Below are 15,530 nucleotides of genomic sequence, written 5' to 3' on the forward strand. Positions count from 1 at the left end.
AAGACAAGCCACCAGCTACTGATGGAATAGTAGCTGAACTCATTAAACATGAGGGGGAAGGGGAATAGTGAATTAACCACTCATATACATAAGTGGGTAAATTTAATATAGAAAAAAGAAGAGATACCCACAGAATGAAAAGAATCACTAATCATTCCAGTATATAAAAAGGAAACAAAAATGAATGTGAAAATTACAGGGGACTATTGCTTTGTCAGCAGGCCACAAAATTTTATCTAATATTATACTAAAAAGAATCCTACCTTATACTGAAGAAAGTACTGGTGAACATTATTATTATTAACATCCGGCCTCCATAGAGTCAGAGACTCATCATGGGAGAAGGATTCTGAAGAAATAGATCAACAGTTGACCAAATGCTTACACTTAAACAAATACTAGAAAAAAATGGGAATACAATCTGCAGGTTCATATTTTATTTGTAGACTTTAGAAAAGCATATGATAACATGTATAGAGAAGGTGTTTGGGGAATATTAGATGACTTAGGAATATCTCATAAGATAATATGTTTAATCAAAATTTGTATTACTGACAGCCAAAGCATGGTATCAGATCGTAACCTTGTGATATTAAGACAGGATTGATGCAAGATGTCCTTTTGCCCATCCTTTTTAATTTAGCATTAGAAAGATGCATTCAAGAAATTGTAAAAGATAACAAACAGAAGAGTAATATTAGGATATGCAGATGATATATGCCTTGTTGGAGAAAATGCTGAAGATTTTAGAACAAAATTTAGAAAATTCAAAACTGCTGCTGAAAAACTAGGATTACAAATCAACCAGGATAAAACTGAATATTTAAATGCATGCAGAAATCACAATCAAGGGGAAAATGACCATTTACCATTGATAACCGGAAATTTAAAAATGTCACCTCCTTCAAATATCTTGGAACATTAATAACTTGATTAAATTAATTTAATTAAATAATTTAATTAATAATAATTAAAACAATCATCAGATCTATTGTTTTATATGGAGCAAAAACCTAGAGCATAACAGACCAAGATGCAAAAATGTTGCAGATCTCTGAAAATAAAATCTTTAGCTTTAGAATTTTAATTTTAAAATCTTAAAATCTTTAGGTCTATGGACTTGTAAGAGAATAACACAACAGGTGAATGGAGAAGAGGACATAACCAAGAACTACATGAACTCTATAGATTCCCCACTTCTAGTTGATGAGATTCGGGCAAGCAGACCGAGATAACTTGGACATGTGGAAAGAATGGGTGAGGAGAGAATGGCAAGCATTCAAGATGAAGCCTAATTAGCGCCTCCGTAGCGCAATTGGAAGAACGACGGTACATTGCGCCCTTCGATTGGAATAGGCCTAAGTTCGATTCTCGTCGCGACGGGAGGAATCTTTATCTGGTCGATTTCAATCGAAGGTGAGTTAGCCGATCTCATATGGAGGTAGCAGGGTTTTTTCTCCCGGAAACTCGGGTTTTTCATCCCGCATACATACAAATCGGCCCATCAGAACACACGCAATTTACAGACAAAAATTACTAGTTGTGGTGGTGTTGGAAGTGGGCGGTAGATGGCGTTGATGGAGATGATTCGTAGTAGAGGTTAGGTGTAGAGAGAATTGTAGATGTCCTCCCACGATGAGTCTTCGGACTCCTTGGAGGTATCAGGAATAATAATAATAATAATAATAATTAGAAAGGTCTATGGACTTGTAAGAGAATAACACAACAGGTGAATGGAGAAGAGGACATAACCAAGAACTACATGAACTCTATAGATTCCCCACTTCTAGTTGATGAGATTCGGGCAAGCAGACCGAGATAACTTGGACATGTGGAAAGAATGGGTGAGGAGAGAATGGCAAGCATTCAAGATGAAGCCTAACGGAAAGTGACCCAGAGGCAGACTGAGGATGCACTGGGAGAATAATATTCAAAAAGACTTAGCTGAGATGGGAATCCAGAACTGGAATGAAAGAGCTCAAAACAGAGAGGAATGAAAGAAATTGGTATGTACAGCAAAGAACCTTAGAGGTTCAACCAGCTGAAGAAGAATAATGTACAACTCTCTCCTCACTTCTTTTAATCATATTGCTTTCTATTGTAATTCTAATTCTCCCTGTTCTGAAGTTTCTAATTTCTTGCGCCATTATTGTTTTACATAGCACAGACAATTCTGTTCTACTTCTCATGTCTAAATCTCTTTCTGAGAAGATTTAGGATTTCACTAGATGATTTTCTTTCATCCTTCTTTTGGTTAATTCCACCAATCTCTTTGGCATTACTTAGTAATGTCTTGGTTATTATTTGATAGTTTTTATTCAGATCTTCATTCAAATCAATATTATAAAACTCTTCTTCTATGTCTTTCTGGAAGAACTCTTTGTTTCTTTTCCAGATGTGGTAAATTAAGATGGTCTTTTGCTGCAATCACTACCTGTATTGAAACTATTTATTGCATTTGCATCTAGAACTTGTTCAAGCCACACGAGCAAGGAATGTTATAAACTCCAGCCTTTAAAGAGTGGCCTTTAAACCTACAGAAATGATTAGACAATTCTTAAGATCTCCAAAAGATAGCCATCCTTTCTCCAAATATGCTGGCGTTTATAACATACCCTGCTTATGCGGCTTGAATTACATTGGCTAAACTTCAAGGAGCCTTGAAATTAGGCAAAAAGAACACATAGGTGACATCAATAATAACAGAGAAGAAAAATCGGGGTTAGCTTTTCATTTCTCAAGAACGAATCATACCATAGAGTGGAATAGAAGCACAATTCCTTACATAGAGGAGGACTTCCGCTCCCGAATTATTAAAGAGGCCACAACAGCCCGCTGCATACAAAACCTTAACAGGAACCAAAGATTAATCTTACCCGTGATTTGGAAGACCCTTATTAGATCTCTCAACTCGCCAGAACTGAATTACAGTGCCAACTATAGTACGTTCCTAAATAACAACAAGTGAGATCATGCACGCTCTATGCATGTATTGTACGCGCTCTGTTCTTTGTTTAATATAACTGGAATCAGTTGATTATAGTTTGTAACAGTTTTTTACTTTTTAGTGCCTTACATCAGTTATGTACCCTGAAGATGCCAACAGCCTTAGTTGGTGAAACCAGTTGGTAAAACATCGTTGTTAATTATATGCACTTGATCAATATAATCCCATTAAAAGTCATTCTAGAGCTTTTTGGTGAAGAAAATTAAACGTTTTTTAACATGAATAGAATCCATGGGGAAACCAAAAGAAAGGTACGCCGTTTTGAGCTCCTTAAATGTAAAAAGACCAAACTATTAAATCACCTCACTTTTTTGAAAAGATGTCGAGACAACAAGATTGTTCCAAAGTTTCTATTTTTAAAAGAACAATTCCATTCAAGACGAGTGAAATATATTTATTTTAAAACATCTTTGGAACTTCTACGTGAACAGATACAGCATACTAGATTTCTTTTAAGCCAAATAGATTTAGAATGTTCAGATTTATGACAATATCTCTAATACTTTAGACCAAGATATATGGGCACATTTGGACAGAATGGTCACTATTAGTTATGATAAAGCATTTGCAACAAGCAAACGAAACCAAATCCAAAAATTTAACGATCTTTATACAAAACGTTTTAAGTCAAAACCTTCTCTACCAGAGCAAAGTTATTTTTAATTTATCGGATCACGTATTAACAAAACCAGAGATTAATATACTTAAAAAAGGTTTCAATTTTGTGATAACACCTGATCACGTCCCTAAAGTGGATATCATTTGTAATATATAGAAAAGGCAGTCTCGTCGTTACCAGAACCCATAGCTAATGATATTAGATTAAAAAGTAGTATCATCCTCTCATCTTCCAGAACTCCTAACAAAAATATCACTACTCTGGAAAAAAGAACATTGTATACTGTGTTGAATTTTTTCTTGACTATTATTTATAAGACTATTACGCTTTTTTTTATATAATGTTCATCAAGTAGCTTTATTTTATTATCAAAGATAGAAAAATATTGGCAAAACATGTAGGATAATAAAATAAAGCTACTTGACGAACATTATATAAAAAAAAAGTGTAATAGTCTTAGAACATTGTATAGTTTGAAGAAAAAGAAAGACATTATCATATTGAAGGCAGATAAGGAAAATTCAACTGGTGATTTTAAACACCAGTGATTACAAAGATAAGATTAACAGCTTACTGTCGGATACATCAACCTACCGTGTCCTAGTCACAGATCCAACACTAAAGAATCACAATGACACCAACGATTTAATACGTCACATGGTGAACTGGTCTATAGACTTAAAACGAAGATTGAAATCCATGCATCCACTAACACCTAGACTATATGGTGCTCCTAAGGTACATAAAAATGGAATACCACTACGCCCGATTGTAGATGGAATCAATTCGTCAACTTATCTGTTATCTACACACCTGGCAGGCCTCCTCAAACCACACATCCATAATTCGTATACTTATATACGAAATTCGCAACATTTCGTTGAGAAACTGAATAACACCTCTATCTCCAATACAGATCTACTCGCCAGCCTGGATGTTACATCTCTATTCACTGACATCCCTGTGAAGGAAGTCATCAACATTTTAGGAAGTTTGCTCTCACAAGAAATTACTTCTCTGTTCTGTCATTGTTTAACATCAAACTTTTTCTTATGGAATAAAACCATATATCAGCAACTGACTGGCCTTGCAATGGGTAGCCCCCTCTCTCCATCTTGTGCTGATCTCTTTATGGAGGATTTTGAAAGTAAAATCTTATCTCAAACAGACCCTAAACCCACAGTATGGTGCAGATACATGGACGATATCTTTATTGTTTGGAACCACACAAAAAAGGACCTGTTCGACTTTCTTAACAAAATCAACTCTCTACACCACACAATCAAATTCACTCTAGAACTTGAAAAGATAACCAATTATCATTTCTGGACACTTTAATTAAGAAGCTTCCGAATGGTGGTATCAACCTCTCAGTTTACTGCAAACCTACCAATACGGGACGTTATTTACATTTCACTTCCTGCCACCACATTTCTCAGAAACTTAGTATTGTACACATGCTGAAGAACCGTGCCTCTCTCTTTACAACAGATCAACAAGACCTCCAGGAAGAACTATCCCTGATAGCTACCAACCTTACCTTGAATGGATTTCCTCGAAGACTCGTCCACAAGATACTTTTCTCTGAATCCTGACAAAGACAACAAGATGATATACGTTACATTTCTACCATCGTCATTCCTTACTTAGGGACAGTTTCCAATAAGATTGCAAGACTCCTTAGACCATATAAAATAAGAGTGGCCTTTAAACCTACAGAAACGATTAGACAATTCTTAAGATCTCCAAAAGATAGCCATCCATTCTCCAAATATGCTGGAGTTTATAACATACCCTGCTTGTGCGGCTTGAATTACATCGGCCAAACTTCAAGTAGCCTTGAAATTAGGCAAAAAGAACACATAGGTGACATCAATAATAACAGAGAAGAAAAATCGGGGTTAGCTTTTCATTTCTCAATAACAAATCATACCATAGAGTGGGATAGAAGCACAATTCTTTACATAGAGGAGGACTTCCACTCCCAAATTTTTAAAGAGGTCACAACAGTTGTCCGCTGCATACAAAACCTTAACAGGAACCAAGGACTAATCTTACCCGTGATCTGGAAGACCCTTATTAGATCTCTCAACTCGCCAGAACTGAATTACAGTGTCAACTATACTACGTTCCTAAATAACAACAAGTGAGATCATGCACACTCTATGCATGTATTGTATGCGCTCTGTTCTTTGTTTAATATAATTGGAATCGGTTGATTATAGTTTGTAACAGTTTTTTACTTTTTAGTGCCTTACATCAGTTATATACCCTGAAGATGCCAACAGCCTTAGTTGGTGAAACCAGTTGGTAAAACATCGTTGTTAATTATATGCACTTGATCAATATAATCCCATTAAAAGTCATTCCAGAGCTTTCTGGTGAAGAAAATGAAACGTTTTTTAACATAAAGACCTCTACTTTCAGCCAATTCTATCAATTTTTTCCATTTTTATTCCTCTCTCCTAGTCCACATTTTCTAATTGCTGCTAGATGTGCATCTCTTACACCTACTTTAGCATTGATGTCTACAATCAAAATCATAGAGTATGTATCATTGCTATTTACCAGTTGATGCAGAGTTTCATAAAATGCATCTACTTCTTCCTCTGTGTGATCTGAAGTTGGTGCATAAACTTGTATAATTCTTAATTTATAACATCTGTTTATGTTAAGGTAGAATTCTGCAATCCTTTGTGATATTTTATTTCTTGTATTTTATCTTTTATATACAATAAATATATACTTATATATATTTTGTACACGTATAAAATACTATAGTTATAATAAATTTAGTTTAATCCTTTATCCAAGTTTGAGGAAACAAAGTTTGCACCTGAAAGTATCTTCAGGACTGGGGTAAGGTGGTACAACACCGGGCAACTCATTGCAAAGGTGGAGCAAGCTAACATCACTCCTATCTCAGTATCTCCCATAATGCAAAACACATCTCCTTGTATAATGCACAATGTTATGCATTAAGGGAACAGTCACTACCCAGACTAGTTTTGACTTTTATTGAGGTCTCTTCCTTGGGAGCCAGGCCCAAGTAGAGATAGCAGGCAGAAGCATTAGCAAGGTCATCTCTACCTGTAGGAGTTGCCAAACGGTGTGCCACCTTTTTATTAAATTACTCTGGATTTAGAGAAAGATGTTGAAAGTTTATTTTTCACTTGGTTAGACTATAATAAATTTAGTTTAATCCTTTATCCAAGTGTGAGCAAACTAAATTTATTATAGTCTAACCAAGTGAAAAATAAACTTTCAACATACTATAGTTAATTATTATATGGATGACTAATAATAATAAACAGACTTTAAATGAAAATTGCAGAAAAATAATCTCTGTGAATTAATAGTTTTAACAAATAGTTTTGACTGTGTATGAATAATAACAACATACCTAGTTTGGAATTTCACTGTGAGAAAGTTTTCCTCAAATGATACTTCTAAAGAATCCTTCTTAATGTTCTTTACATACATAAATAAATACAAGATGTCTAGATTCTGAAAATAAAAAAAAAATAAAAAAAATCAAGTTTGATACAGGATTCTAATAATAAACAAAATGTTTAAAAAAATCTATTATTTATGACATAATTATACAGCATATCAACCTAATGAAAATTATGTACAGTAAATAAAGTATTTATTCAAACATTTAACAATAAGCTTGTCATGGCATCTTTAATGATCAGATAAATGAAGATGATTACATTTAGTAGTAATGGATTAATACCATGCATCACAAAGTGTATATTTTAGCCTTGCAGAACTAAATAAGCCCAGAAGCAATTTAAAACAGTCAATCAAGAAGGCTAGTTATATATATATATATGTAATGTACATATGTGTATATTACAAGAAAAGCAAAGGTTACTGCCAAGAATACATCTTGGAGGTAATCAAGCAAACTTATCTCAGTGCATAAAACATACTGAAATGAAAAACTTATAATTTCTCTGTCCAGCACTATGAAAAGAGCTTTATCGTTGTTTCAAGCGCAGCTCTATAAACAGTAATGGTGATGCATAATTGTGGACTTGAGTAGAAGTTTCTCTAATGTATTTTTAAGCATGTCCTGAAGTAAAAAGATGTTTTTGGACATTACTATGCATTCAGCTGGGAAAGGAACCTAAGAAGGAAAATTGTGGAATTTCTGTGTCATTAATAAATAAAGACAGAACAGACATCTGAAGAAAGGTCAAAAATGGAAGAATGAGAGAGGATATCCTTTAAAAGTAAGATAAGTGGGAAGTTAATTGCTGTAATTAATCCATACAGGATTTATTCATTAAAACTGAAAGGAACTTCATTGAATTTCAGTTTATATAGAAATGGTCTAATGAAGTATGTGTTGTTTTATTTAAGATTCTCAGTTCTTAAAGCTAATTTCAAACTACTGATATGATTTTAGTTATTGTTTTAATGAAAAATGGTGAAATATTCATATAGAAAATCAATTCATTCTAAGGAGATGAAACATGATGTGGTTTGAGCAATTCGTTCAATGGAGCTCATTGTCACTTTCATATGGGAATTGTATTGAGTTATTAAAGTATCTTGAAAAGACAAGATATGTATTCTTCAGTGCTCCATAATTGATACAAGAAGAGTTTCACTTATTAGAGAACAGAATGAAAGAAAAAAAAAAGAGTAAAAGATATGACAAGTGATTCCAGGATAGCAATATATGGAGATTCCATAGTCAAAAGAATTAGTTAATGAGAGAGACCATAAGGTCTGCTATCCAGGAGTATGATAATTTAGGCGTAGGACATAAGGAAGAAAAGAGCAAGAGAATTAGTAGTGATTATGGAAAAAATGATCTAAGTGGACATAAGGAGCATGTGAAGGCAAATATCAGCAGGTTATTGAGAAGAGAGAAAGTAACAGTGCGGTGGGAAAGGCTGTCAGCATGTTGCCAAGGTACAACAATGATGAGTTGCAACAGACAGTCGAAATCATGAATGGTATGCTAGCAGAGCTGTGTGAGGAGAAAGGCGTACAATTTGTGGATGTATGGCATATATTTGATGGAAGAATGGAATTATACAGGCATGATGGGTTGCATTTGAATGACTTGGGGGTGAGTGCACTGGAGAAAGCGTTGATGGATGGAAGTACAGTGTGAATGATGCATGCAAGAGAAAGAGATAAAGTGAAAGATAAGGAGAGTGGTATTGAAGAGAAAGAAGTGCTTGGCAGTGGAAACAGTAGTCGTGTGAGATGAAGAGAGAACAAGAATGCAAGACGAACAGGGAAATGGGGGGGGGGGGTAGCCCAAGTGGACAGGGAGATATGGCATAGGGAGAATGGATGTTGAAAGTGGTAGTGAATGTAAGACGGAGTATATTGCGACGTGAGTGGGGAAGTTGAGACCGAGCAAACAGGACTGGCGCATAGTATTTTTCTAGTGTGTGCAATTAATGTTTGGTGCCTTTCCAAAAAAGTTTTTTTTGAATAAAGTGTGAATAAAACGGACAGGAAATGAAAAACAAATGAAAACCACTTTACAGTATAATGCTAGCTACAGATTAGTCCTGCTTATACAATTTTTTTCAAGTTATATAAATTTTCAAAATAATATAAACTAGTAATATAAAGTTAAGAGATTTATTCAAATATTCTTTACATTAATTTTGCATTAATAAATTAATTAATTTTGAAGATTCAACGAAAATAGATAAGAGAATTTTACAAGAATGTTTCACATTGGACTCGAGAGTTTGCCGATTATATTGTGTCGCTGACGCCGTCCTAACAGTCCACTAATACAACAGGCTCAAATGTCGAGAAGAATAAGTTATCAATAGTAAGCCAACTTTTAGGGCCAGACCACATGCATCTGATCCGATTAAAATTAGGATACGGCCCTTACACGGAACTCAACAATTAATCATAAATTGATTTATGACACATCAAAAAATAAACAACTATTTTAGGCATATTTTCGTAAATTTTAATCGAAAATTACATTGATATAATCGGGTCCAGGATACAATTTCAGAATTTATTCGTTTGTTTCCGGGAAGATCTGAAGGGGCCCGAACGGAAGACGACGTACATTCATATTTATGTGTACCATTCTGTACCATTCATTGTTTGTTTAAACTCTTATCTCATATTTTTTGACATCTTTTAGGCGCCTTTTCTTCTGCGGCGCCTGTGTATATTGCACACGCCACCAGCCGGGCCTGCGAGCAGATATATGTAGTAAGGTATGTAGCAAGTCACCTTTATCATATATGCAGATATAAGATAACGGTGACTTGGGTAAGGGGCAGGTGTGGTGGAGAAATCACAACCAACAAGTGGCTTGGATAGGGCTGGTTATGGACCTAAAAATGAACTACTGTATTTGTTTACAAATGCCAGGAGTATCAGAAATAAGGGAGATGAAATGGTTTTACTGATTGAGTTTGTCCCAAAATCACTGGAATAGGTAAAACATGATTGAATGAAGATGATATTGAATGGAATGCTTGCCAGTGAAAACAGTAGTAGTGTGAGAAATTAAGAGAGAATGGGAATGCAAAGTGGCAGAGTATTCACAAACAATGAGTGGCTTGGATAGGACTAGTTAGAGACCTAAAAGTGAATTACAAATGCCAGAAGTATCAGAAATAAGGGAAATGAAATGATTTTACTGATTAAGTTTATTCTCTCCAAAATCATTGGAATAAGTGAAGCATGGTTGAATGAAGATGATATTCTAATGAGAATACAAATGAAAGAATGCAGTATTTTTCACAAAGATAAAAAGGACAAGAAAGTAGGAGGAATGATGCTGAAGATGATACATCAAAAAATTTTATTATTTTTGATGTATCATCTTCCATTGCCATTATTTCTTTATTTCATGTTGACATGAAATAAAGAAATAATGGCAATGATTATAAGGCAGTGTGGTGTAATGTGGAGGTTGACAGGAAGACATATTTAGTTGGATGCTGCTATGGGCAATGGAATATGGAGGGTGTGATGAAGAAATGTATAAACTCCGATTAGTGAACAAAGGAAGGGTAATTATTATGGGTGATTATAATTATGGTAGTATAGACTGGAATGAAGAGATAGCATCTGAGGATAAGGAAAATGAATTTCTTGAGAGATAACTATTTCAAGCAGCATGTAAAGGAGGACATGTGAGGAATGAGTTTTAGATCTGATCATTTCATCAGAGAATGTAATTGCGAGTGGAGTTTTGCACTTTCCTCCAGTTGGTGACAGTGATTATGAAGTGATCATAATCACTACATAATCACTTGTGCTAGTCATATGCTGACCTCTGTGAGGAAAGGATATATGTGGAATTATATGGCTGGTGATTATAACAAGCTTAAAAGACAGCTTGGAGTTATAGCAGAGAATGAGAAGTTGAGCAGTAAGGAAATAAATGCTGCTTGGGAATTGACAAAGAAATACATAATAGCATCACTGTGTATTCTGAAGTCCAAAAGGCTGAATGAATGAGTGGCTTAAGCATGAAATATGGAAGAAGTTACTTTGGAGGCCATACAAGATCAATAATGGTAATAATCAGTTTCGTAAAGGGTATACAGAACAATCCAGGAGAGTGACTTAGTTATTAAGGAAAATAAAAGTGCAGTATGAGAAGATTGGGAAATCAAGCAGAGAAAAACACTAGAGAATATTTTAGATATGTGGGAAGTAGAAGGAAGAATGATCATGGTAAGATGATGTTAATGGATGAAAATGGTACAATGGTAACTGATGCAGAAGACATTGACGAGGTATTCAGTGATGAATTTATAAGGTTGTTTTATCCTGATCATGGTGATCAAAGACCTTTATGGAGGTCTCTCAAGTGGGAGCCAGACCCAGAGGTGATACGAAGGTTGAAGCAATGCAGAAGTCATGTTTCCCTATACGAGTTGCCAAAAGGTGTCGTACCTTATTATTAAATAACTCTGGATTACAAAAAGAAGTTGGAAGTTTTTTCACTTGGTTAGACTATAAATTATATATTTAGTTTAATCCTTTATCCAAGTGTAAGCAAACAAAGTTTTTGTGCCTGAAGCATCTTCAGGACTGGGGCAACTCGTGGCAAAGGTCTAAGCTGGTCTGGGTAGTGACCATTCACATAATGCAGAGCATCATACACGTCCACAAAGAGACGTGCTTTGCTTTATGGGATATGAGGCAACTGATGTGAAGTTAGTCCACCTTTCCCACGTGTTGCTCCAATCCTGAAAATACTTCAGATGCAAACTTTGTTTGCTTAAACTTGAATTAAGGATTAACCTAAATATATAATTTATAGTCTAACCAAGTGAAAAAATTCCAAAAAAAAGACAAAAACCGGTGAGATCTTTCTGAGCAATAAATACAAAATGTTATATTCAGGAAATGACAATCAAGGAAAAGAAGAAGTAGCCATAGTATTCAACACTAAATACAAGGCTAATCTTCTTGAATGGCAGGTAGTCTCGAGTTGAGTGATGTGAGCAAATATCACGATGGGGAACTGGATAATGAGACTTATTTGTGCCTATGGTCCTCAGAAGGTTCTATTAAGGTAGAAGAGGAGGAATTTTTTTGAGCCTTTAGAGAAAGTAAATGACACAATGAAAATAGAAAAGTTGGTCTTTGTTGGAGAAATAGCAGAGTAGGAAATAATTGTCAGACATACAAAACTATTATGGCAAATTTGGAGAAAAGAGCAATGCTAATAATAGCAGCAAATACCTGTTGGATTTCTGCTCAGGACATGGACTTGTTATTACTAACACAATGTTCCAACATAAAAATGTGCACAAATTCACATGGAGAGAAGATCTCATTGACTATGTTATTGTTGATAGTGATGTTTTCTCCATGGTGCAGGACACCAGAGTGTACATAGGATTTGAAATTGGTAGTGATCATCTTTAATCTTGAGCAGGAAAAAATTGAATTTCATATTGAAAAGAAGATCATATAAGAAAGTTTTAAAGCGAATAAAAGTTGAGCAGCTCTCAGATATGAACTGTAGACTCAAATACACAAACATTATTCAAAAAAAAAAAAAAAAAGAGTTTGAGAACAGGAACCAAACCTTGGAGATTCAGTGGCAAGCCCTGAAGAAAACACTGATTGATTCAGCCAGAGAGGCATGTGGTGAGGTTGTCTGCAAGGATAGAAAAATCAGAACTCCATAGTGAACACAGGAAGTTATAGAGGCATTGAAAGGAAAGAAGAAAGCATATCAAAAGTTCCTGGCAAATAAGTCAGCTTGTGCTCTAAGAGAATACAGAGACAAATGTAAAAAAGCTAAAAACACTGTGTAAAACTAGCTAAACAAAAGTAATGGGAATACTTTGGTAAGAACATAAATAAATAAATATCAAGAAGGTGGCAAAATATTCTGGAGGTTGTTGAAGAAGCATAGAAATGGAGGAAAGAGTGCTGTAAAAGGAGTTAGAGATGATAAAGTTGACATGAAAATGGGAGAAAAGGATATCCTTGAAGTATGGAGTAATTACTTCAAAAAATTGCTAAATGAAACAAGCGGATAGCAGAGTGTTAAAAAACACTCAACAGACATGCAGTCAGGAATACATATCCATGCTTGAACTAGAAAAAGCCATCAAAGGCCTGAAATGTGGAAAGGCAGCAGTAAATGATATTTGACCAGCTCCAGTATGGAGGTATAAAAGGCATGCAGTGGCTGCACTGCATAGTTTAGAAGGCCTGGACAGGGGAACGAATTCCAGATGATTGGAGTAGAGATCTCATAGTACCTATATATAAAAAGGGAAATAAAACTGAATGTGAGAATTACAGAGGTATTACTCTACTGAGTGTTCCTGGTAAGATTTACACAAGTATACTTGAGAAATGGTTGAGAATGATTGCGGAAGAAAAGCATGGTGAAGAACAAGCTGAAATCCGACCAAAGAGAAGCTATCAGGATCATATCTTCACTTCACGACAAATAGTAGAGGAATCATGGGAATATAACAAAGATCTTTATTTAAGTTATTTATCTAGAAAAGGCATATGACAAGGTGCAAAAGAGAGAAGCTATTCAAAAAGCTACAGTTATATGGCATCAATGGGGCATTATATCAAGCAATACCTAGTCTTTATTTGAGTAAGTCAGCAGTTAGAATTGAAGTACAGGAAGATGGTTTAATGTTCAATCTGGTGTCAGAGAAGGATGTACATTATTCCCCTCTGTTATTCATTATCTATATGAAAGAAAGTGTAGTAAACCTAATATCAAAATTGGAGGTGTTAATGTCAACTCTTTGCTTTATACAGACGACATTATACTTCTAAATAAATCCGCTACAAGTTTCCCTGACTAAATTGAATAACTGTTGTAATAGATATAGATTTCAAACAGAAATCGAGACAACATAATTTCCTTCCGATGTAATTTTTTCAAAGTAGATTTTGAGCTGAAATGGACAATGACGAAAAAAAGTGCTGTGACACAGCTGGGGAATAAATGTCGTACAGATAAAGAATCCTGCACTACTACAAAATAAGGAAGATTCTGTTGTCAAGATATGAAGGAAAAATGATGTGATACAACAAAATTATGTTGTGGCACTAAAGAATCAGCCAAGTGAGAGAGAAAAAAAATGCTGGAAGACTTAATCAAGATTGTATAAATATCTTGAAAATCAGATCACTGTAATAGTAATAATTAATAAAGTGATGCATGTTTATTACAAAAAAAAAAAATGCGCACACGTACTTATTGTGGGAATAAAGTACAAGTGTCGTGAAAGCCACAAAATCACTGATAGACAAGTGGATATACAACAAACTTGTTTTGAAGGACCTTCTTTTACCTGGTTTACAAGGATAGGCAAACATCTCTTTCTCACAGAATAAACAGGATTAGTGAATTTTTAGAAGAATGAGTACTTATCCTTCAAACTATGGAACCCGACCTGCTCCTAATTATCCTACTCAACAATATCCTCCTCGGGTCTGTCCACCTGCAGGAACACAGCCTCCCCCCCCCCCCCCAGAGGGCATAGGAGAGGATGGCTTAATTGTGAGTGAGCATGAGGTATTTTTGAGGAAATAAATAACCTTGATGTCAATAAGGCGATAGAATTTGATGACATATCACAATACATCTTAAGGGAATGTTCCAGGGAATTGGCAGTAGCATTGGCATGTGTGTTTAATAGGAGTCTTACAACAGCACAAGTTCCAAGGGAGTGGAAAGAAGGTAAAATTGTTGTACTGCATAAAGGTGATTATAAGGCAGTGGATTCAAATTATAGTAGATATATGAAATATATATGAAGTTGTGGTGAAGGCAGGGCTGTATTTAGATGCACGGGCATGAGGCTCTAACCAGGGGCCCCAAACAATGAGGAGTTGACCCCCAGATGACTTGGGAAAAGTGTAAGTATTGCCCTGGGTGAAGGTACTAGAGAGAGAGAGAGAGATTGGTGAGCAGTATTATATAATACAGAAATGGGTTGATAATAGTAGTATTCTGTGTGGTTATTAGCATGGTTGGTTAAAAAGAGATCATGTTTTACTAACTTACTTATGTACCATAACCATCAGCATAACACTAAATACGGGTATAGACCATATTGGTCTGCTCCGGTCTCATTATGTACCATAGCAAAGTGATAAATACCTTGGATAGGAGGGATGCATATATAAGCTGGTGTGCTTGGATTTTTCAAACACTTTTGATAGATTGCCACATGACAAAATGTTAAATAAACTGAAACAGATGAAAGTGGATAACAGACTTCTGAGTTGGATCAGTGACTGTCTGTCAGATAGGTATCAGAAAATTGTACATAGGGTGCAGTATCCTGAAAGAAGGTCATAGCGGTGTACTGCAGGGGTCAGTTTTGGGATCATTGTTGTTCAATTTGTATGTTAATGATCTTGGTTTAACTAATGATATGCAGC

General features: G+C 35.2%; 1 protein-coding gene across 1 annotated transcript in view; it reads right to left on the minus strand.

Annotated features, from left to right (window-relative positions):
• LOC150101961 (ubiquitin carboxyl-terminal hydrolase 19-like) overlaps positions 1–15,530 on the minus strand; it is a 629,785-nt gene that overhangs the window by 496,387 nt on the left and 117,868 nt on the right. Inside the window, exon 4 of the mRNA XM_090399944.1 lies at positions 7,030–7,133. Within this exon, the coding sequence (XP_090256070.1) occupies positions 7,030–7,133 (104 nt within the window). The remainder of the gene's footprint in view (positions 1–7,029; positions 7,134–15,530) is intronic.

This window comes from Typopeltis vanoorti, chromosome 11 (genome assembly GCF_054136105.1).
Source record: "Typopeltis vanoorti isolate ZY-2024b chromosome 11, IOZ_Tvanoo_1.0, whole genome shotgun sequence".
Taxonomy (NCBI): domain Eukaryota; kingdom Metazoa; phylum Arthropoda; class Arachnida; order Uropygi; family Thelyphonidae; genus Typopeltis; species Typopeltis vanoorti.